We start from the raw sequence: 25,992 nt of genomic DNA on the forward strand, positions 1-25,992 counted from the left end.
TCAGGGAGGAGGGGGAGAGAAAAAGTCAGGTTTGCTATAAACAAAAGTCACTATTGCCAGCTTAAAAAGGAATCTACACAAGACTAAATTAACATGGGTTTAGATCTGCTATACTGTTTTGGGTGTCCACTGCAGACTTTAGATTCGTCTGAGACTGGGGTACCTGGAAGAGAACCTATCTTCTCTTGCCAGAGGAACAATTTTTAAAACCTGGTAATACCAGGATACTACATTTTACAGCAATGTTGTGTATTTTAAGGAAGATGAACTCAAGATACACTCAAGATATAAGCTTTATAGTCACATAAATAAATACATCTATGTAAATTTAGGAACCTATTCAGTCATAACTGTATCTCCCCTCCCACTCCTTTGTTATTTTAAAGAATAGTATCAGGCATGACTCAAACTTTATAGTACTGGAATATTGCTGGAAGCAGTATACACTGTAATACTATTTCCACGTTCACAGCTCGCAGTGCTTCCTCTGAGAAAAGTATGGTTTGCGATCAAACCAGCAGGACTGGAAAGTCTGGGACTCCCATCCTCTTTTTCCAATTCTAGCAAAACTCCTGGGACCTTGCGTAACACCTTCTGGGGAAAAAAGGCCATTCTTCCAGCTATGAGAATTTTCAAGTCTTGTTCTCATATGATGTAACTTTGCATATAAAATATTATTACAGGTAGCTGAGCTCAGAATTTAACAGCTTACAATCCAACAGAACACACCAAAACCATGGAGGGAGACAGACATAAAAAGCACATATGCAGCTTATAAAGATCTAAAAGGGAAACAGTTGTTCCTGTGTTATACAGTATATACAGTTTTAACCCCAAAGGTAACCAGACAGGTACTAGACAGAAAGTCACTCCTTGCCCATTCCCACAGAAAGGTGTAGAAGAGTCACAACAAATGAATTTAGTATTAGCAGTATAACAGCTCATGAGGAAATGTGCGGGCGGGCGGCACATGGAAGGAATGAGAACAAGGGCTGCCGGCTTCCAAACAATATAAAATAGAAATGCAAGGAATTACTACAACAGATACCTACTAAGACTAATAAGTAAATGTTTGGAGGCAGCAGACATTTTTGAAAAGGAGAACAAGATTTTTTTTTTTTATAATGCTTTGAATGTTCAAATGTCTGAGAACTTCTCAACTGCAAGAAAAATCTGCCACCATAGCGAGGTTGGGGTTGGCATACTGAGCAGCTAAGAAGTTAGACTTTGGGGTATTATTTTTCAGCATAATAAATACACTATTTTCTTTAGCACTATTACAAGCTTAGAGAGGATGCTGCTTTTTGTTATCAATCTTGACCTTAAGTTCATTTTATTTGTTTTATATATTGATCACAATTAATTAATTTGTATTTGTACATCATATGAATAAGAAAAAATAAATCAACAGTACAATAGCAAAAGACAATATATCAAATATAGTTGTAACAAAACTTACAGCAAAAAAGAATGTATGTGTGCCTGTGTGCATATGCTCACATCCAGAAAAAATGAAAGATCAAAACAACATCAAATACAACTTCAAAGATTTTTTTCAATAAGATTTGTTAGCAGTTAATGAAATAGGAAGTTACAAAACCTTGCAGAGTTTTAAAATCACAAATCTGTATTTTGAAAAGGGTGATTATGATAGAAGCATAGTCCAGATGAAGGCATTTTTCAGGATATTTAGTTTGTCTGTTTCTTCACCGAGTTTGCAACTGATCAAAAGCCATGTAAGCAGCAGTGATAAAACAGAAAAAGACTCATAATTTCAGGGGCAGGAAATATACCACATTCCAAAGATTCCCACCCATGGCAGAAGAGATAAAATTCCTAACCTGCATTAGAAGGCAATTTTCTAAATCTTCATCTAGTAATTAGGATTAAAACTGTTCAATTCTGCAATCTAAAATTATTTTGTTCAATTTTTTTTTCCCCAAAGCAAGTTCAATTTCATGAAACCTGCAGTTCCAAGTTTTACCATGTCTATTAAATACACTTGCCTCACAAAGGTCAGGCAAATCAAAGTTTTCCTTACTCACAAAAGCATTTGCCTTCAAAAAATAAATGCATATTATTCTATACAAGCGCTCTAGTAAAAATGCAAATTACAGCCTACACAAAAAATAAATATTATTCTATACAAGTGGTCTAGTAAAAAGGCAAATTACAGTCTACAGCAGCTTATCATTTGAAAACCCAGCCACCTAGTTCAAGAGACACACATATAAATACTTCCCATCTCCACTTGTTTTAGTGGTTATACCACTATGAAAGTTACTCTTTAGAAAGACAGCTAAATATTACAAAATGGAAAGCAAGACTGAAACTACTTTTCTGGAGGAAAATAAGATTTTTTTACACTAACTAAAGCAAACTGTTAATCACATTTCTCATATTGTTAGTCGACTTTTTTTTTTTTAAACACTGCGAGTGGCTGATCACCACACGTAGGAAGAAGAAAGGGTTTCATCTTTCTGAAATACAGAAAATTTCTTATGGAAGAAATTCCTATTACCAGATTAGAAAGTTTTAGATGTAAAACCAAATTAATTATTACTTAAAATTGGGTATGGGAAAGATTTAAGGAAAACTTCTGTCAAGATATACCAATATTCAATAAATCAATAACCAAGAATGCAGTTCATTTAAGGTAATTTCTTGACAAAGCAATCATTCAGTGTCCAGCGAACAAGAGGTCAGACCAGCCACAGGATACCTACGCTCATTTTTCTGCTTTGCCACAGACAACCCAAGAAAATCCATTAGCCTCAGCACGCCCCCATTCACTTATTGTAAAACAGGGATAACAGCAGTTTTCCTCCTGCCAGAGGGACTTGGGGAATGACTAGATAAACAGAACAAGGTACAGCTTAGAGATTCTGCACATAAGGGAGGCTGGTAATAAAACAGAGTTACAAACCATCCTTCAAACTAGCTTAGTTTCAGGTAGGCCTTCCCTGTAAGCTTTCCCCTCTTGCTCTAGAAGGCAAAAAATTCAGCTTCTTTTAAAACTAGTCCCTGATTTGCTTGCTGTGTCTTTGCTTCTTGCCGTCTTAAGAAATGGAAAAGAAATTTGGGACCTGATTGAGCAACAAATATAAATGAGCTATCCATTATTTCAAAATACCCCAGAAAAAGGGACCCCAAAGTCTTTTATCCTTTTTTGCTAGATCTCTGATCTTTACCTTGGTTGGCTGATTTCTCAAGGAAACACTAGCATTAAACAACATGCTTCATGTTCAAGCTACATAATGGTTATACATACTCTCACTCCACCTTATGCACTGGAAAGGAACACAAACATACATAAAAAAAATCTTTATCTTTTAATATCTTGACGTATAATGAGTTTAACTCTGACTGTACAAGAGTCTTCCTTCAAAAAAGTTTACAGTGGTATCATCAGCATATTATCCTGCCATTTTTGATAGGTATTTATATTTGCACATACAAAATAGCCTTCCCCAGTCTTACAAATGAACATTTAACTCATGTTTATACTTTAAAAAAGTGCAAGTCGAGAAGTGAAGCAAATTATGTCTGTCCAAGGACTGATTCCCATGCATGAAGGAGCTACAGTAAGCACCATCCATCATCTCTAGAAGTCCTGACTTGGAGGCAAGTTCTATGTATACTTCAGAACTGATCAACACATTTTGTGGGCTAATCTCATCTACCCCATTTGGCTGGGGGGGTAGGAAGCCCCAGAATCCAACCCCACATCTGATATGGTCCAATACTCCCTCTAAACTAGCAGTTGCAAAACACATCAGGTCGGTGCTAGCTGGAGACTCCTCCATGGCAACACAATGCACAGGTGGGCAGATTTGGTGGCTTTCCAGGACTTCTCACCCTTCACATCTGCAGTAGGGATACACTGAGTCACAGAATCTGCCTTTTGCTTCTCGCTCAAGATAAGCATGTGTCTTTTACATGGCACCTACAATTTAAAACAAGCAGTTTCCTTCAAAGCACAGAAGTATTCTCAGGCTGCGGAAAGAGCTGCAGATTTGATTTTGAAAAAAAACAGAGTGTAGGTAGGGTGGTTTGTTTCAGAAGGCCAGAAGCAGTATTTATGTGTAGTATTAGGATGTAGACACAGCTTTGACCAGCTACAGCCACAAGACAGACATATGGGTTCTTTGGATACTGCCATTTGCCTGTACTTTGTAATTATCACTGCAAGCTACAAGACCAGAATTGTTCTGGTGTATTTTTCATTTTAAATTTCTTTGCAATATCAGTATTCAGGAATTCTAACTTTCACAATTTTTAAACACTTAGTTATATTCCTAATGGAGAGAGCAGACCAAAAATATATTTGCAGATTTCTAGCATAATTTTTTTTAATCTTAATCCATAGTTTTGATTTGGTTTTATAGTAAGCTTGTATAAAATACTCTTTTTATTTTATTAGCAGTCCTAAAATAATTAGTCAATCCTCCAAAGGCAAGATAACTAACAAAACCAACAAAAATCTACATTGAAACATGGTAAAAAATGTTATTACAGCAGTGTTCTAGAAACACGGGTACCTGGCAAGTGATTTAGCACTTTCACATGACACAAGATAAAACCTTGCATTTAGTACAAATTCATTAGGTTTTTCAGCTTATGGTATTGTATACTTTTGCTTTAATCATTTAAGCCATTAATACTTGTATAGTGCTCTGAAAGCCTTTACACAGTTCAAACATTACAAATATAAATGTTATTATTATTACAAAAAGGAGTCAAAAGTTACCAATTCTTACCAATTCTTGTTTTCTTTAAACTACATGCTATACAAAACTTAACATACTACAGCATATGAGCTTTAAGCAAACATAATTACAAATTTAGCAAGTCAAAAACCCCATCAGATAAAGCTAAGTGTACAAGAAATGACAAACAGCTTCAAATGCTTTTGAGCACTAACAATGAAGAAATTAGAAGGTATATAGTACAGTAAAAAATCAGAAGGAAAAATAAAGACTGTAAAAATTTAGCACAAGTATGCCAAAGCAGGTTTACAAAATAGAAATAAAACTGCACTGTACTACAGCTCAAAGCTTTCTTCTGCATCTTGATTATCCCAATTACCTAAAATGGCTGACACCACAGTATTTTCTCCCTGATGAACAGTGTCATCAAATAATTCCCATTTCAGCATTATAGGAAATATATGCAAAAGAAGGAATGGCTTTCTGATACTACCTCAGCACAATTATTAGCAACAGTAAAAAAACATACATAAGACAGGGACACCAAACTATGGCGACTATGAATAAAGAAAAACTTAAAAAGTGACATGTGAAAGGAAAGGTAAGGAGGAAAGAACTGAGGAATTTCTGTAAGTTACAGCACAGAACTAGTCAGCAATAGCTCTTTTGTCCCCAGACAAATACTTAGGAGGGTAGCTCTTATTTCTAGGTAACCTTCCTTAGATTAAGTCTCACTAATTACAGTCTTAATTCTGCAGAGGATCATGGCATACCAATTCACAGAGTTCTCTGGAAATGAACAGAGTATGATCTGGATATAACCGCAAAGTCCCAAAAACACATTTTCTTGTTGGACTGAAGCCAAATTTTGTGAGGTCTCAAAAGTCTCCTTAGTAAACCTGTATCATTCACTCTCTGCACCCAGAAGTATCAGGCCACTCAACAGCTGTGGGAAGGTATGGGATTCTGAAACACCACAGTTGCATGGAAAAAACACTATTTAACGTATTAAGAAAAAGAATCAGAAAGTTACAGATGACACAGTGATATTTTCAGGCCAGCATAAAGAGCATTAGGTCATCAGCTCTCATTAGCACTTGTTTCCAACCGTGTGAAATCTCATATATAACAGACTGTTTTCACTAAAGAAATTACCAAAGGCAGCAAATAACCTTTTTCATGCTTACTTTTAGTGTATCAATGACCAGGCTTACAGACTGTGTTTAGCTTAATCCATGAGATATTTAAGAATTCATATATTTTAGATAAGCAGCTTCATACACATATATGATGTAGTAAATTCATAAGAAACACTTACTGGGTAATTTTTTTGAAGGGATGGAAGGATGGGTTCAGGTAGGGCTATAAAAAAAGAAGTTTAAAGTTGCTGTGATTCATGTAATTCACAGGAAACAATATCATATCAACTACACCAGAGGGCTGGACTGAAATTCCATCTTAAAAACATCTATCAAGAGCTTCACTTTCATGCATTTTGTAAAATAAAAGTTATTCACCAAATCTTTCTATTACTATAGTTTGTATATAGTAGTATAAGGAATTAATTCAGCTAAGGGAAACTGTTAGTAAGATACTACTATTTGTAGACGACATGGAAAATTTTACAGCAGCTGGGTACGACTTCACTTGTAAAATTCATGTTCATTCATGGCTATAAGAAACTCATCTACTAGATTCCCTGAAGGAAAAATCAGAGCTTCACTCATTGTTTTTCCTACATCTAACTCAATATGATTCTATCACAATAATGTCTCCAGATACTGCAAAAGTACACATTCTTCAGCTGCGAAGTATTACATAATGAGTCTGCAAAGTAACCTAAAGATAAAAAGCCCAACATGCTTAATAGGCATTGCTAGCAAAATCCCCATAAAATACATAAACAGTCTAATGCTGTTAGCTGGTCTATTAAACAGCAAACAGGTTATAAAGATTATGCAGACATTAACTAACAAACACAAAATGAACTGAACAATTGTAACTTTTATGAAAGTCATAGGTGGGAAGGGCATCCATTTCACAATACAAATAACAGGGAAAAATCTTATCTCCCAGGTTAGATGGTTCTACAGATAGAAAAAAAATGCCGAAGTATTCACATCCCACTCAAGCCTTAGAGCAGCTACAGAATTGTTAGAGCACTCCTGCATGTTTGGGGTTTGTTTTTTTTTTTTTTTTAAACAACTAGTCTACATCATTCACTGGGGAGAATGATAATTAAGTTCAGCACCCAGGACTTTGACTTGGGACTTAATTCACCTTTCAGACAAGGTCTCATAGGGGATGAGAAGTTACAGAATCCTTTTTCCATAGGGACTAAGAATCAGAACAGCAGAACTCTCAGAATATGCTTGGGATATCTTCAAAGAGTATACTACATTAACTAGCCAGACCGCTAAGAATACGATCACAGCTGCTTTAACAATATTTTTATTTTGTTTGTGGGTGTTTAGAAATATGCAAGAGCATCTTATTTCTGCAACATCTTGGATAATTTCCAGTTCTCTGCCACACTAAAATAAAAGGCAACAAAATCTGAGCGATAAAAGCAATCAAAACATTTTATCTGGGTCTGTATGCTACACTAAGAGGATGGAATTAAGGGGAAAAGTTACCACTTACCGCTCATTTGCCACATGAGTTTTCCTTTTACTGTACAAGATAGTTGAACCTGTTACCTGGAGGAAAGTTCATGTACAAGACACTGATGTATCTACAAAATAAACTCAAGCCACACTAACCTTAGGTCCAAAGACATCCAAAGAATATGGAAATGGATTAAGCAGTAAAGAAATTTGTCTAGCAAAGACAGGGACACTATTTACTGCAAAAGAAAGCTTTTAGTTTTATACCACCACCACCCCCCCCCCCACCCCCCCCACCCCCCCCGGTAACATCATGGCTCGATGATCTCTCAAGGTCCCTTCCAACCCAAAGCATTCTATGATTCTATGATTCTATCAACAAAATCTCTATTAGAAATTCTATGACTAGGACACAACTACTTTAAGTAGCATGACATGCATGTAGCAGAAATTAAAAGAAGGGGGGGTGGGGAAGGCTAAAATCTGCATGAATAAAACATCAGGATCTAAACAGCTGGTGCTAGACACATGTCCAGAGCCACACTTCAGTCTTTTTTAGCAGAAAAGGCTGATGAAGCACAGGTAAAAGGCTCCTCTCTGGTCTGTGGACTCCTGATCCTTCCCAGGCAGCTGACTGATCACAGTTTTGCATAAAAAGGATTATTTGAACTTTTTTTCCCCCCCTTCCCTAGACAGCTGTGGCAGCTGCCACAGATGACTACAGCAAATACCCTCATGCTGGCATGGTTGTTAACTTTCTGGCAAGCCTACACATTTCTACTTCTTTGTAACTCCTACTGTCTTCCCTTTTGTGTATTACTTTTATACACAGCTCAGAAATTGGCTATCCATGACTGCATACAGCACTCAATACAAGGCTCTAGAGTAACTGTGATACAATGAAAATAGATTCGGAGAATAAATTTCCAAGTGGAAAAGCCTGTTTCCATTTAAAGTATACCACTAACTATCAAATGCTTATCAAGTCACTGTTAAGATGGTCACTAATTGCTAGACCACGTAGAGATACTTTTTCTCCTCTCCTGCTTGTGCTTCACCTTTGCATAGCAATCTTCACATCCAATAGTTCCCAACATTTTTGATCTTGTATCTAATAATCACTTTGGCATTTTTAAGTTCACTGTCATTTAATCTTATTCAAATCAACATGTTTTGTTTGATTTTTTTTTTTTCCTGGTGTGTATTAAGGATCTAACACTGAAGTACTCAGTCACCTACAGTGTAGTTTCAGAGCTGTCACAACAGACTGGATCACATTTTCTTTCCACAGAAAGAAATAAATCTGTGGAACTCCACCATAGTAGATGTAGAGAAAAAAGATGTAGTCACTGGATAGACTAGCTTATATCCTACTGTCCTCATGACTGGGACATTAACAACAAGCACACAGTATGGGCATCAAAGAATTCAGAAGTAACCCAGCCAAGCGGATCCCAAATACACAAAATGCCTTCCTAGGTCCTCTACTACAGATACTGCTCAGCTGAAAGAAAGCCACCATCTTGAGTCAACTACCATAAAAAACTTTCCACCCTAGTACAGAGTGGGTGTAGCTACCCACTCAACAGCAAATATCTATGTTCCAGGCCAAACAAGCTGTCAGAGGACCTAAATATTGTTTCTACCTGATTTAAAAAAAAAAAAAAAATTAAAGTCTACACAACCTGATCAAGAGGAAAAGACTAAAGTGAGAGCCTATGCCATTTGTCCACAGATACGATCATAAAAGGTTAAGAACCAGATTGCATTAAAATAACATGAACAATAATAATCAGCATATTACAAAAAAATTAAAACAAAGGTGCAGAATGAATACAAGCAGCAAAATATGCAGTCTATAGACTATTCTATTCCATGAACTCACAGGAATTAAGAAAATACTTCTACAGGCATGTTACTCCACAAGATATACACTTCAGGGGTTCCTTGCCTTCCTTTCTGAAGCCACTTATCTCCCAATAAAGAACCAAGAAACTCATAATCAGCTAAATGATTTCTTAAATGATAATCCTTAAGTCTTAAGCAAGACCTGCAAACTACAAAAATCACAAATGTGGACTTCCTCTAATGAAAGAAACAGGCGGATAAGCTAATTTCAACCTATTCCTCAAAAACATTTCTGGACTGCATGGATATCTTGAATTCTCAACAGGGATCCTCAGCTTCTCAGGTAAAGCTCTCCAGCTCCATACAGATGTTCAGTGTTTCAACATATTGAAGTCACAAGAAAAGATACTGCCACTGGCAGCCAAATATCCCAACTTCTAATGGCCTTCAATATCTGCCACCTTACAGAAGACAATAATCAGTGGAAAAATCTAACCACATGGTAATGCATTCTTGCATATACACATCCCCTATGTTCAGTCCTTTACTCACCAGAAGACAGAAGAGTGACCCCACAGCATTTGTTGTCCCTTTGAATTTTCTTGGAAGTTCCCAAATAAACCTCCCCACCCCCCCAAAACAAAACCCCAAACAAAAAAACACTGGAATTGTTATGTTTAGGTTTTTCCCTTTGTTAAAAGGTAGAATTCTGTTAACTAGAGCTTCAGTTTATTTTCCTTCTGTTAAAAGGCAGATTTTTATTAACTAGTGCTTGAGTTTATTTTATACAGTGTCCTGCAGGTACATTGATTTTTTTTTTTTTTTTTAAAAAACCTTTTTAAAGCTCATAACTCTCCCTCCAGAGAAGAGGTCCACTTGTTAAAGAAAAATGCAGCACTAAGGAAATGTAGTAAACCCACTTTATTATCAGATTTTTCTGTGTGGAAGATGACTCCTGCTGGTGTTTAATTTCATTAAGGAGGAAAACTACACAAATATGAACTTAAAAGGGACAGTTTCAACACGTAAAAAAATACTTACTCTGTAAATAGTGCAAAACCATCAATACAAGACTATAGCTGTTTAAAGTACCACGACTGGCATCATTTATGTCATGAAAACTCGCCCACTTCTTAACAACAAGTACTAATGGACGAACTCGATTCTCAACTGCAAGTAAAATAAATACGTCTCAAAAAAAGCACATTTAACTAGACAGCAATCAATCAACATTTCTTCCTACTTGATCAACGTGATACTCTTGTATTCTAAGGTTACCTTTTGCAACCATTTTATAGAATTTACTTAGTTATTCTCCAACTACTATCCATCTTACAAAAAATCACAAAAAATACTTGCATTTGAAAACAGTCTTTTGAGTAGCAAGATCCACAGACACATTACAAGGGGTATGCCACGTAACTTGCAGATAAGACAAAACTGGATGCATGAGTCAATGTAGCAGTGTCACATTTTACTTTTAAGTTCTCTCCAGTTCATTGTACTGATTTTCCCTGAATTAACTTGCTGCCAAGACAGACCACTTTTTTTTTTTTTTTTTTTTTTAAATTTAGGTTATATAAACTTTGAGGGCAGGGAAAAGAATTCTGGTTGGAGGACACAGAGCTCATTCTTAAGTTTTCATCAGGATCCATGAAAGTAGTAACCCCTGCATACGAACATTAATTTTAAATTTGCCTGGTCCTCAATAGCTTTTTATGGCGATGAGATGTTAGATACAGTAACTCATTAAATCAAGACACACGCTTTTAATGACGAAAGACATAAATACAGCCATATTCCAGGTATGATCTTCTGAATTTCTGGGGAATATAGATAGCCTTCTAATTAAGATAGCAATGTGTTGTAGGGAGATGTCACTCACCACCACCTCCTAGGGACCCTGCAGCATACTTTGCAGATACATGGAAGCAGATCATCAGGTCAGTCAAGTGCCTTATGATGGACTTACAACACCTTATATGCTCTGGAGTATCTTTTCTAACCTAACAACATTGTGCGAAGTTTTGTATTCTGCACATCAGGACAGGAATATATCAACAGGTTATCACTTCATCCAGGACAACAGACATCCTGCAACAGCACCAGCTGGGATACTCTGTTATTCTGAAAATCCCATCAAGCATGTGACTTTCTCACAACCTGTTCACAGTGGTTCAGCACATGTGCCCCTGTAAGTGGTACTCTTTTCTCAGCATGAATATCCTAGATCTGGAAGACCTCTTAGAAACAACAAAACTCACCACCACCAGTCACCTCATTCCCGACATTATTCACCAGTGGTTGAACTAAAAAAATATGACTATTAGTATGCTGTGAGATGCAGAAGAACTACTGTACAGCCATATGAACGTGCATTAACTGAAATATGTTTTTTCCATGAGAGAAAAATGCAGATAGGCTCAAATTCTAAATGGGACTGTTTTTTGTGTGTGTGTGTCACAGTACAAAATGTTTTTAGTTGACATTATTCTGAGATAAGGCTAGTGCCTGTAATTAGTATATAACAAAGTTAGTGTGCAACATGGTCAGTAAACTTTTCCTGATACTCTTTCATCAGTCAACAAACTACCCCTTCAAGAAGATGCTCAGGAATGTCATTTGCTCAAAGGTCCAGCCTCTACTAACTGAAAAGTACCTACCATCAACTGCTGATTTAATTGCAGACATGCCTCCTTAGGCAAACAACTGATAACACAACAGCATAGACTTCAGTTTCTAGCTCTGCTTAATCTACCTACATTTTCTGTGGACATTCGGCTTCACTTTGCCGTATCATCTTTGATGTTTTCTACAGCACCAATGCACTGACATAGAAAGGCTGATTTCAAAAAAGACACGAATCCACAGAAATATTTATGAATTTTTTTTTAATCATGCTCACTTAAGATAACCAGTCCCTTGTTTGCTTAAGCATCTATTTTGTTCCATTAGAACAAAAAGACCCATACATATTCCACACAAGAGGTAATTTGATCTTTTCTCCCATGCAGGGTGAAGCCCTTCAGCCACAAATTTAACTGAGCAGGCTAATACTTTTAATGCTATCCACCCTGATTGATACAACTTCTAAAAGTATGTAAAGAGACTGTGTGACAAAAGTTTCCATTTACTTTTGTTTGTCTTATGTCACCTAAGACTCTTCTGTTCCAAAGAAGACAAGACAGACTATGCTTGATACAGTTTGCCTATTAAGAAGGTCTAGCACATTGAGGAGATAGTATTTTTAATCACAAGCCTCCGTTAGCTACCCACGCACTTCTTGACCTCAAGAAAGCAACAATATTTATCCTTCATCGGGAGACATAAAGTTAATTTTGCTGGCCTTAGAAAAGTGGGCACCAAGGCAGAACAGAGGAAAAGGACCCCTTCCACCGCTCTTTTCACTCTCGTCTGCCCTGCAGATTTGTTGAGAGGAATAAGGGAAATCTGTGGCAGAATCTAGGAACAACTATATCAACATTAGACTTGGTGAAGTGACCCCTCACCTGTAGCTATGAATGACAAAGATTATTTCCTTAACCTTTTTAAGCTTGGAAGGAAATCCTTCTCCAGGCATATGTGTTCCTGGATGTATGAAGAAATTACAGTTAACCAGCTGATCCAGGACAAGTTGTAGACTCTTCTAATAATGTGAGTATGGAACACTGAAAGTACTCTGACTGAAATATTAGTAAAAGTTAACTAATAAAGGTTAACTTCTACTGGTAACTTCCTACCCTAAATAGAAAGGAATTCCTGTATGCAAGAACTGAAGAAGGTGGTAAAGGAAGAGCCACAAATGGCCTAGAGGAATTAGCCTGAGGTCTACCCCTTATGTATTTATCTGCCAAATGACATTGTGATGCTAAGTAAGAAAACCTTAGTTTAGCACTAAGAGTGCTGTTCTTATTACTTCCCCTTCAGAAGTCTGTTTCACAGTCTTTTCCTAAAGTGCAAACTCCTGAGGAGACACAAACCAGTTTTGTTCTGGGGTTAGTATAAAAACTGAAGCAGTATTTCATATTTTCCAATTAAAGAGTCTGTAACAGCATACAGACACAGCTAGCTATCAGCCACACATACCTACCAGTGGCTGTAAGGAAGTAAAAGAAACTGGAGATTATACTGCTAGATAGTCATTAGTATAATGATCTCATTATCTGCAGAATACTGAACCAGCCCTTGTAGCAGATACATGGACCTTAATATGAAGAATCTTTGTTATCTTCTGAATATTATAATGTTCAATTAAAAACATACCTAGCATTTATCAGTTTCCTCTATATATTTACAGTGAGCAACAAGAAGTTATCTTAAAGCTATCTAATGTGGCTCACTAGGTACTTTTATATATAGTAACCTAATATATTCAACTGAATTTTAATAGTCTATCAATACCAAGCCACAAATTTAAACACCAAAGTTTATAGAAATAAGAAAATACATTAAAAACTTACTGTATGCATAGGTTCTCAGAAGGAATGTATTTCTTATTCCTACAACATTGTTTACATTCAAGTCAAACTCCACACAGCTATTGGGGAGGAGAAAAGAAAAAGAAACAAGCATCATGGTATTCAATTTCAGAATATTTATTACCTACTTAGTGACAGAGGGGGAGAAATGTAACATTACGGTGATACTCTAGAAACTTTCTTAAAACAGATGATGCTGTGATTTCTACTGTGGTTTTGTTTATAGTACTTTAATTGCTTGTAGACTTGAATTCCGTTGTTATAAAAATGTAACTGTTGTTTTACATAGAGAACACATGTAGATCCAAATTTAGACCTTAGGACAACTTAAGATATCAAATATGTTTTGCATTTTTAACAAATCTTTCTCCCGACTAGAATTCCACTACATGACTTACTATGGACAATTTCTGATGCCAGGAAGGATTCTCTGAGGTATCAGTTTAGGAAATCATGCCAATTAACTGAGGAGATTTGGAAGGGGTCAAAAGGTAAGAATCACTTTTCTGCAATGATGGTCAGAGATAATCAGCACGCACTTTGAAATGAAAAGTGTTTATTAGTAAACACTGCGTGTTTTGTGATAAAACAGTTTTAATAATGGTTTCATGCTGTTAGCAGCAAATAAGAACAAGGCAAACAAGCACTACCTGCTTTATTTATATCACACCCCACCCCAAAGTTTGAATTTCATACTGCATATAGAGCTTAACTACTCACAGTACTGAAGAAACTATGTTAAATTCACAGTTAATAAGCTATAGCAACACTATAACTCAAACAAGAAGAGCCTATTATTGACAAAGAAGTAGCTATCTGCAATGTACAGCTATTTCCATTTTAGATATCCAAGTCTCATTCACATAGCATTTGTTTGCCTGAATATTCGTTTGGATTTTCTTGAATTATAAGGGGAACATGGACCTGGAATTTCTTAAACTGAAGAAAACACCCTAATTTGATGCCTACAAAAGGTTTTTGACATCATTAACTACATTAAACCATTCATCAAAAATACTACATAATTTTAAACCTGAAGTAATATCAAGCAAGACTTTTTAGATGTTTTAAGAGCATAGTACATAATACTACAGGAAATAAACAAGCTCAAGCTACTGCTTATCAGTTGTAAAAATAAGCATATGCACCAGTAAGAATATCAGTTGAATGTGCAAATACAATAAAGAAATATGTCAGGCTGCATGTGTAATTCCAATTAACCCCAATTGACAAGATTACTGTTTACCAGATGCTGATTAAGCCAAGTTCTATTGCAGTTATTTTGTACTTTAAGATGCACATTTAATAGATGTTGCAATTATGGCAAGTGAAAAAGGTTTGTACTGTTGAGATTCAAGTTCTACCAAAAGCACTAAAGGAGAGGAAAAGAGTCAACTGCACATCAAATGCAGCAGAAGAGGAAGCTTTTGCATCCTCTGTAGTACAGAAGTGGTGTTAATTAATCAAAAGCTTGTCGTGTAGCAGAGCCAATACTGGAATTATTTCCTGGGAAAGACTACCAAAAAAGAAAAGATACTAAGTTTTTAAGTGCAATGGATCTTCCCTTACTGTTACAGCATTAAAAAACCCTTTAAGATGAAAAAGGAGAACACACACAAACTGAATGCCTTCTCATTCACCAAATCAAAGTGGGAAATGGCAATTTTCAGGTACATATGGACCATTGGCAACACATTAGAATCCAGACGCAGACATACCACCCACTGAATTCTACCACCTTCTCCCAGCAGCTGGGCATCAAGAAAACTGGCTTTCACAGGAAGCTTGTCATGTTTAGTTTCTGGTTTTGGCTAAAGCAAGCTTAGGGCCCTGGGTACAGAATATCCAATCCACTTTTCAAGACCTCTGTTAAACAATCAATGAGTGTGCATGTATGTATTATGTATAAGCCTACAAAAGACAGAGGCTGATGAGCGATTGGAAACAGATGCTTAAATAAAAAGACAAAATGTGGGTGGAGGTGACAGGTTACATAGGAGAAAAATATATGGAAAGAGGTGGGGGGGATCCAAACAAAAAACCCAACCCAAAGTCATGTCGTTCTCCCTCTTCTAAAAAAACAACACAGGAAACCAGATGGTGAACAGTACTGATTTTTCTCTGAAAAATCTAATGGGCAGCTTGTAGTCTAAGAAGATCTTAGATCTTAGGCCAGTGTTGTTTAAAATCGTTATCAACGATCTGGATGAAGGGATTGAGTGCGCCCTGAGTAAGTTTGCAGATGACACCAAATTGGGTGGGAGTGTCAATCTGGTCAAGGGTAGGATGGCCCTGCAGAGGGATCTGGACAGGCTGGACTGATGGGCTGAGGCCAACTACATGAAGTTCAACAAGGCCAAGTGCTGGATCTTGTTGACCAGTGAGCACTTGGCTCACAACAACCCCATGCAACGCTACAAGCCTGGGGAAGAGTGGCTGGAAAGCTGCCTGGCTGAAAAGGACCTGGGGGTGTTGGTAGACAGCCGGCTGAACATGAGCCAGCAGTGTGCCCAGGTGGCCAAGAAGGCCAACAGCATCCTGGCTCGTATCAGGAATGGTGTGGCCAGCAGGAGCAGGGAAGTGATCGTCCCCCTGTACTTGGCACTGGTGAGGCCACACCTTGAATACTGTGTCCAGTTTTGGGCCCCTCAATACAAGAAAGACATTGAGGTGCTGGAGTGTGTTCAGAGAAGGGCAACGAAGCTGGTGAAGGGTCTGGAGCACAAGCCTTATGAGGAGCGGCTGAGGGAACTGGGGCTGTTTAGCCTGGAGGAGGCTGAGGGGAGACCTTATTGCTCTCTACAACTACTTGAAAGGAGGTTGTAGTGAGGTGGGTGTTGGTCTCTTCTCCCAAGTAGTTAGCAATAGGATGAGAGGAAATGGGCTCAAGCTGCACCAGGGGAGGTTTAGACTGGATATTAGGAAAAATTTCTTCACGTAAAGTGTAGTCAAGCATTGGAACAGGCTGCCCAGAGAGGTGGTGGAGTCACCATCCCTGGAAGTGTTCAAAAAACAGGTAGATGTGGCACGTGGGACATGGTTTAGTAGGCATGGTGGTGTTGGACTGACGATCTTAGAGACCCTTCCCAACCTTAATGATTCCTAGTTTTTACTTTCCTTAAAAATAATCCAGCCACCAAGCCAGGAAACGTGAAATTGCTGCTTCACCCTTAGTTGGTTTAGTGGTGGACTTGGCAAGGTTAGATTAACGGTTGGACTGGATGATCTTAAAGGTCTTTTCCAACCTAAACGATTCTATGATTCTAAGATTATACTTTGATTTAGCAGGAAATAAAGAATTCTTTAGATCCTGTCTGTAAGGTATATAAATATCATGACTATTACTTTTTTTGGTGACTGTAGTATGAAATATAAAAGCCTACAGAAAGACTTAAATCTTCTGACACAATCACTTCCATACTTATTTTCTGATTTTAAGTTGGAAAAAAAAATTCTTGCTATAGCTCCATGATTTTCAATATTTGTACAAGGAATCTACCACTTAGTGTATCTATGAAAAGGCTAGCATTGTTATATGTAGCCAAGCCATTTAACCCAAATTTTACTTTGACGAGTTTAATACTTTCAGAAAGCATGGGAGAAACAACCTTCTGAACTCTTAGAGGAGAAAGGTCCTAGATAAAAATCATTCAAATTTTTAAAAGGGAGGCAAGTATACAGTAGTAAGTATGGGATTAGGTGTAAATGGAAAAAACTGTACAGCAAAAACCCTAACAAGTGTTACACAATCTCAGATGCAAGAAAAGCTTAAATGGATGGTATTTATTAGTTCAAATTGTAAACATGACAGATTCCGTTTTATCACAGCAGGGTTTCTGCCCTGATAAAGGTATATTGTGATAAAAGCACACTGTGATATGCTTTTATAAAGAGAAGCCAGAGAAGTGGGCTTGTTTGTTTTTAAAAGACAGAGACAGGGCTGCAAAATTTTAGAAGCATATAGGCAGGATAAGGTAGTTACATACAAGAGAGTTGTTCAAAGTCCTATTTACAAAGAATAGTCAAGCTATATTATTCCATGAAGGTGATACACACAAGTCTTACAAAATCTAAGCCCATAAATATAGGAAGATTTGAACATTACTCAGACTCCCAACCAATTTGAGCGCTTTGCACAGTTTTTCCTTCTGTCAGATACTTTTATCATGCACAATAAGAAATACATTGTCCTCTGTCCTAGTACATCCCTCTTGATTATTCATTTTCATGTCTTCATAATGAAGATACGATGAATACAGTAACATACAACACGTCCATTTCTCTCCAATTACTCCCCCCTTCTAAAAGTCATAAAATTAGTACCTAACACTGTGAAAAGAACATGTAACTACTTTGTTAAACAGAACGCCTCCTTAGAAGACAGCAGAATATACTCTTCTAAAATGAAGAAAAATTTTTTAATCAAGAAAACAATGTCATCACAAGAAACTAAAGTTTGTTTTAGTGTTGTTTGTGTAGTGTAAATGCTGTGAATTAGTCCTTAAGTAGCTCAACAGTTATGTTTGCACAGCAACCAAAACTATCTTTCACAACAGTTTTCTTCCCACCGTTGACACCTGGAGTCCACTATGTACAAATAACCCATAGAAATACATGATGTACTGCTACTAATTCACATCACAGAAACTAAACAGCATCTCAACCACAAGAAATGTTTCAGGCCATCAAGGAAGTAAGCTGACTGCCACTGTATGCTGCTAGCTGTACAAATTTGCAATATGACTATAGCACAACACAAATAAACAAAGCATGACTTCAGTGGGACTACTCATATAGACAGTACATATATAGAGTACTTTCCTGTGTCAGTCTAAAAAATTATGTTGAACAGAATACTTGCCTGACTTTATCCCTGAACCTCACTATTGGCACTTTTGCTCGAATCAGCTGAGGTCGCTCAATGTAGCTTGCTGAAAGGGAGAAAAATATGCAAATAAGTTTCCTGTAAGATGCTGATCTTAAAATAAAATCCTAAAGTGGAGTCATATTGATGGATTTATAGCAAATAGTAGCTTATTAACTTTAGCAAAAATATTCTCAGAAGGGTTGTGCTAAACTAAGTAACCTTTAACTTCAAGCAAATTTTAGCAAAAATACAGTCTAGGAAAGTGTGTGGAAAGAAATGCACTAAATGTTACAGAAAAACATTAGCGTAAGATTTTTCTGGGCAAAGTATATTCAATAAATTTGAACATAAGGAATGCAGTTCTACAACGCTTCCCCTGAGCTGTACTTGTAATAGAAATCCCAAACAGTTATAATTAAGATTCAAAAAGAAGACAGCAAGAACATATCCATCCAGGATGGCTGGACACTTAAGCCCAGCACTACACTGTAGCAATGGGCACATGATCAGCTGCATACGTTTCAATTGTGTCTAGTTTGCCTACAGGTGAAATTACACATTTTACTGATCAAAAAATATTAACATAACTCTATCTTCACTACGCGATTATGCTTAAAAATTCCTTTAAAAACTGCTAATTTGACTGATGAAGTACATACCAAGAAATAAATTTCCAATCGAATTGTTACTGAAAACAGGACAACACTTTCCATCACAGATGGGATAAGCTTCATTTGCCTTTTGCTTTAATGGTGATAGGACATGCAGTAAATATATAATCACAAGACTGCACCTCAGATGATTACCCATGCAGTACAGACACATAGGCTCAATGCCAGACCATCCAAACCCAAAAATATTAAGCTCTGCCAGACTCATACAGTGCCACCAAATGCACCTTTGCACTCAGGTCCCCAAAACTGTTGTGTCAATCATATTAGCTGCAATTTCCCTACTCTTAATGATATCTCATGCTATGTTTAATAGTTGCCCATAATCCTGAATGAGAAATGTGCCCAAGAAAGTAATGCAAAACACAAAGAAAAGCAGAGCCTGTAGGTTACATTATACAAATTTGAACAAGCAGCACAATTTTAGTAATTTCTTCTGTTGCAAAATCTAGGAGCACTTGAATTTGCCCATATGCAACATCATACATCTTCCCCTTGCTTCTATGAATTAACCTCAAATTAGCATAAGTAAGTATGACAAAGCTAGAAGTAATACAGACTAAAAATAACCTTAAATAAAAGCTGATCTTCACTTTTTTTGGGGGAAAAAACCCAAAGCAAACAGGTATTTCTAATGGTTTGGATAGCAACTTTGATTAAACAGTGTCATCTCCATTGCACTTGGGTGACAACTTCAGGTTTGGTAGAACCCTACTGTGCAACATTCAATTAAAACAAATTTTACTTTTTTTTTGAGACTTTCTGAAAGTGTTTTATGGATACACACAGTTAGACGGATTTGACCTGAGGTAATCTTTTATCTGGATTTGAATTCATTGTATGATCCTAAGCAACACACAAACTGGCACTTAAGAAAACAGATAATCTTACTAATTTACTAATTTTAAAGGGAGAATCTTACAGAACTCCAATCCACGTTCACTAAACACACAATCTAGTATGACTTACACAAGCATCCCCTCTTTCTAGCTGCACCTGCAGACACATCCAAATATCCCTCCTCCAACATCCCAGAGCATTCTTAAAGCAAAGCAATAAAGCATGTAGAGTGCTCTGCCTCTGTCCTGGTTTCGGCTAGGATAGAGTTAATTTTCCCCCTAGTAGCTGGCATAGTGCTGTGGTTTGGATTTAGTATGAGAATGCTGATAACACACTGATGTTTTAGTTGTAGCTAAGTAGTGCTTACACTAGTCAGGGACTTTTCAGCTTTCCATGCTCTGCCAGGTTGCACAAGAAGCTGGGAAGGGGCGCAGCCAGAATAGCTGACCCAAACTGACCAAAGGGCTATTCCATACCATATGACACCATGCTCAGTATATAAACTGGGGGGAGTTGGCTGGGGGGCAGCGATTGCTGTTTAGGGACTGGCTGAGCATCAATCAGCAGGTGGTGAGCGGCTGCATTGTGCATCAATTGTTTTGTGTATTCTTTTATCATTATTATTACTTCTGCTGTCCTATTAAAGTGCTTTTATCTCAACCCACAGGTTTTACTATTTTTTTTTTTTCCCCTGATTCTCTCCCTCATCCCGCTGCAGGTAGCAGGGTGAGTGAGTGGCTGTGTGGTGCTTAGTTGCCAACGGGGGTTAAACCACAACAGTCATATTTTGGTGCCCAACATGAGGCTCAAAGGTTGAGGTAACAACAGATCTGACCACAGCATGTCCAAACTTGCTATAAGCATCCATTATATTAGTTTAGTAATCACTGGTCACCATGTTGATTTTCTTCCTCTCAAGAGTTGTATTTGTTCTCAGAGTTGTGTTATGTAACACCTTACTTGCCATATAAACTGTTTATCAGTGTTTATGTGCTGTTTATCACCTCTGGGAGATGGATAAAGGTTATCACTTTGCTGTACTGTGCAACATCGGCTTAAGGCATGATAAAATTATTGGTCATGAGATCAATCTTGTATTTGTACTCAGAACTGCCGTCACATCTATTGTAAATTATTAATAATTATGCTTTTTACTTTTTCTCCTAGAGCCAACCTATAGGGGAGACACCTTCTTCCACCTTCCCCTTCTTCTCCAGCCTAATTACCATAGCTCTTGAGAATTTTTAAAATTCTTGGGATGTTCAAACCAGCATGTTCCTGTTGCTATGTCTCCTGAATGCGTGTCAGGTCTTGCTTAGGGTTAAACAAATATTTAAGAATACTGCGGCTACTCAAACACCTGTGGCAGGCACTGCGGCTGAACCAGAGAACCAACTCATGTTGGTATCCGTCACCCCCATACACAAGAATAAATCTTGGAAGCAAAAGTCAGCTCATTTAGTAAGGGATGAAGAAGCTTCTCCTAAGAGGAAACAGGAGGAAGAAGCATACTGCCCCGCCCATGAGGAGGCAGACTACTCTAAGGCAGGACCATCACAAGAACAGGAGGAAGAAGAGGAAGAATTCCCTGCTTCCCCTCAAGGAAGAACTTGGCAGGAGCATTCCTGAGAGGGATAGGAAGAACTCTTTAAAACACGGAAACCACCTGATCTGTATTCCTGAATGAGCTGCGAGATATGCAAAAGGATTTCAGCTGTCATCCAGGTGAGCACATTGTCACCTGCCTGCTCCAATGCTGGGATAATGGGGCCATAAGCCTGGAATAAGGAAGCTAAGCAGCTGGGATCCCTTTCTAGGGAAGGGGGCATTGACAAAGTGATTGGAAAAGGAGCACAAGCCCTCAGCCTCTGGAGATGACTCCTGTCAGGCATGAAGGAAAGGTCTATCTTCAAGAAGATGTTATACGTCACCCAGGCAAGTGGATCACCATGGAGAGAGGTATCAAGTACCTGAGGGAATTAGCTGTGCTGGAGGTGATTTATAATGACCTGGACAACAAGCAGCTATCCAAAGATCCAGATGAAGTCAGGAGCACATGACCCACGTGGCAGAATTTTGTATAGAGCACACCATCATCATATGCCAACTCACTGGCAGTAACACCTGGAAAGATGCAGAGGGAGAAACAGTGGATGAATTGGCTGGCCAACTCCAGCAGTACAACGGAAGTCTCTCTTCCTCCTTCATCTGAGCTGTGGAGAAACTGTCCCAGGAAGTCCAGCAACTCAAAGAGGATAGGTCCTACTCTCCACCTATACAGAGCAATATCTCAGCTATCAGGAGTAAGCGTTCTTCTGCTCAAGAGAGAGAATATAGAGAGTACACACCATGGGGCACCCTATGGTTTTACCTGCATGACCATGGAGAGGATGGAAGTGGGATGAAAAATCTACCTCAACCCTAGAGGCATAGGTACATGAGTTGCAAAGAAAAACAATCACACGAGGGGGTTCTTCCAGGAAAATTGCTGCTCCAGTTTCCAGTGGGCAGTTCCCCAGACAGAGCAGAATGGCTGATCTTACATCTGACCTTAATGAAGGGACTCTTGACTCACATCTACAAGAAGTGAGTAACAAATACTATGACCAGTACTAGAGGGACCCTGCCTCCAGCCAGGTGGAGGAAAGGGACAACTGGATTTACTGGGGTGTGTGGATTCAATGGCCTGACACATCAGACCCACAGAAGTATAAGGCTCTAGGGGACACTGGTGCACAGTGTACCCTAATGCCATCAAGCTATACAGGGGCAGAACCCTTCTGTATTGCTGGAGTGACAGGGGGATCCCAACAGCTAACTGTATTGGAGGCTGAAGTGAGCCTAACTGGGAATGAGTGGCAAAAGCACCCCACTGTGACTGGCCCAGAGGCTCCATGCATCTTTGGCATAGACTACCTCAGGAGAGGGTATTTCAAGGACCCAAAGGGGTACTGGTGGGCTTTTGGTATAGCTGCCTTGGAGACAGAGGAAATTAAACAGCTGTCCACCCTGCCTAGTCTCTTGGAGGACCCTTTTGTTGTGGTGTTGCTGAGGGCTGAAGAACAACAGGTACTGATCGCTACCACAATGGTACACCAGCAGCAATATCACACCAAGACTCCCCGATTCCCATCTATAAGCCGATTCATCAACTAGAGAGCCAAGGAGTGATCAGCAAGACTCGCTCACCCTTTAACAACGCAAAAGTCTAACAGAGATTGGAGACTAACAGTAGACTACCGTGGCCTGAACAAAGTCACGCCGCTGCTGAGTGCTACTGTGCCAGACATGCTAGAACTTCAATATGAGCTGGAGTCAAAGGCAGCCAAGTGGTATGCCACAATTGATATCACTAATGCATTTTTCTCCATCCCTTTGGCAGCAGAGTGCAGGCCACAGTTCACTTTCACTTGGAGGCCAGGACACCTGGAATCGACTGCCCCAGAGGCGGAAACAAGCCCTACCATTCGCCATGGACTGATCCAGACAGCACTGGAACAGGGTGAAGCTCCAGAACACCTGCAATACATTGATGACATCATCATATGGGGCAACACAGCAGAAGAGATTTTTGAGAAAGGGAAGAAAACAGTCCAAATGCTTCTGAAGCTGGTTTTGCCATAAAACAAAGTTAACGTCAAGGGACCTCCCATGCTCCCCACTGCACCGCAAAGCAAACTGCACAGGAGATCCAGTTCTTAGGAATAAAATGGCAAGATGGACATCATCAGATCCCAATGGATGTGATCAACAAAATAACAGCTATGTCCCCACCAACCAGCAAAAGGGAAACACAAGCTTTCTTAGGCATTGTGGGTTTTTGGAGAATGCATATTCCAAATTACAGTCTAATCATGAGCACTCTCTATCAAGTGACCCAGAAGAAGAACAATTTCAAATAGGGCCCTGACCAACCACAAGCCTTTGAACAAATTAAACGGGAGACAGTTCATGCATTAGCCCTTGGGCTGGTCCGGGCAGGGCAAGATGTAAAAAATGTGCTCTACACCACAGCTGGGGAGAATGGCCCTACCTGGAGCCTCTGGCAGAAAGCACCAGGGGAGACTTGAGGTCAACCCCTAGGGTTTTGGAGCCAGCGATACAGACGATCCAAGGCCCACTATACTCCAACTACAAAAGAGATATTGGCAGCATGGGTTTCAGCTGCTTTGGAAGTGATTGGTACTGAAGCACAGCTCCTGCTGGCACCCCGACTGCTGGTGCTGGGCTGGATGTTCAAAGGGAGGGTCCCCTGTACACACCACGCAACTGATGCTACATGGAATAAGTGGGTCACACTGATCACACAACAGGCTCAGATAAGGGGTGGATACTGTCCTGGTTTCAGCTGGGTTAGAGTTAATTTTCTTCCTAGTAGCTGGCATAGTGCTGCATTTTGGATTTAGTATGAAAATAATGCTGATAGCAACAACTAAAACATCAGTGTGTTACGTAGCGCTTACACTAGTCAAGGACTTTTCAACTTCCCTTGCTCTGCTAGGTGCACAAGAAACTGGGAGGGAGCGCAGCCAGGACAGTTGACCCAAACTGGCCAAAGCATATTCCACACCATATGACATCAGTATATAAACTCAGTATAAGCTCAGTATATAAACTGGGGGAGTTGGCTGGGAGACAGTGATTGCTGCTTGGGGACAGGCTGGGCATTGGTCAGTGGGTGGTGAGTGGTTGCACTGTACATCACCTGTTTTGTATATTCTTTTATTATTATTACTACTTTCTCTTCCTCTGCTGTCCTATTAAACTGCCTTTGTCTCAACCCATGGGTTTTACTTTTTTTTTCTCCAATTCTCTCCCTCATCCCACCGGGGAGGGTGAGGGTGAGCGAACAGCTGTGTGGTGCTTAGTTGCCAACTGGGGCTAAACCATGACAGCCTCCTTTCCTTTCACTACCAAATTTAAGACAAAGATGCCCAACACATTAGCACATGGTAGACAATGGTGGGTACCTATCTTCATACCATAGCAATTCAACTTTCCTCACTATGACCTTTCTCAAGTGCCCTTCAAAAGTTAACCGATCTAATTCTAGTGGCAACCACTTCCAAACACATCCTTGTCTGCAAATGCATCCCAGCACTTGATGGATGCTTGTGCCAAATTAGTTGGCTAAGAAAAAAAAAAATCCCAAAACATAATCCTAATCTGTTTCCTAGGATGAAATGAAGCAAAGAGGATGCTAGAAGGCAGTAACTTGCTGCTGGTACCTTCTTTCCTGGCTCGCACTGATGACACTGTTAGCAGAATCTCTACTGTACATTAGATTGTCATACATACAAGGGAAGAAACAGCCACAAACACAGGATGTGGAATTCTGAAATATGTACAGGTTGAGTAAGTGCCTTAGTAAACTGACTATCTGACCTTGAAGCTGTGACCATAGGGGCTACACCAAAGTACACGTAAAGAATTCCACATAGCTGCTCCACAGTTTTGGGCATGTCTATGAAAACGTCACAAATGCCACTTCAGCTGTAGTGAAAAAAGAGTATAACCACTTCAAAGAAGACTAAGCACTGTTTCATAAGTAACTTATTCATGCAGAATTTCAGATTAAACAGCTTAAGTCTCTCCTTTTACAGAATAAAAGATTAAGCAATTGTACAAAATATTAATCCCAAACATGGTATATGCCAAAAAGATCTTTGGCATCCTGCACATGTAACCTGCTCTCATTGACAGGGTTATACTATAGAAAGAGAAACTGGGTGACACAATATTCTGAATCAAGAGTCAAAGAATCTAGGAGGGTACAACCCAGCACAGGATGAATTAATTGTTGATGTTTGGAATTCACTCACTCACCTGCATAGTTCTTCAAGGTCATTCATCTGAGTTTAAGTTCCCTTGCTTTTCCTAACTGTTGTACATTCCCCACTAGAAAACCATTAGGTGGATTCCACTCCGATATCCCAGTCTCAACACTACTGCACTTCTTTGTATAACTAAGAG

General features: G+C 38.8%; 1 protein-coding gene across 6 annotated transcripts in view; it reads right to left on the reverse strand.

Moving 5' to 3' along the window:
• TENT2 (terminal nucleotidyltransferase 2) overlaps positions 1–25,992 on the reverse strand; it is a 51,173-nt gene that overhangs the window by 13,533 nt on the left and 11,648 nt on the right. For 3 of the 6 annotated variants that reach the window (XM_075725857.1, XM_075725855.1, XM_075725856.1), the window contains exons 8-11: positions 18,503–18,572; positions 13,624–13,700; positions 10,205–10,333; positions 6,028–6,071 (exon numbers count right to left, since the gene is read on the reverse strand). In XM_075725857.1, the coding sequence (XP_075581972.1) occupies positions 6,028–6,071; positions 10,205–10,333; positions 13,624–13,700; positions 18,503–18,572 (320 nt within the window). Of the gene's footprint in view, positions 1–3,756; positions 3,947–6,027; positions 6,072–10,204; positions 10,334–13,623; positions 13,701–18,502; positions 18,573–25,992 lie in introns of those variants that run through there. The other 3 variants (XM_075725858.1, XM_075725859.1, XM_075725861.1) reach the window with 2 other exon arrangements.

Source organism: Pelecanus crispus, chromosome Z, assembly GCF_030463565.1.
Source record: "Pelecanus crispus isolate bPelCri1 chromosome Z, bPelCri1.pri, whole genome shotgun sequence".
Taxonomy (NCBI): domain Eukaryota; kingdom Metazoa; phylum Chordata; class Aves; order Pelecaniformes; family Pelecanidae; genus Pelecanus; species Pelecanus crispus.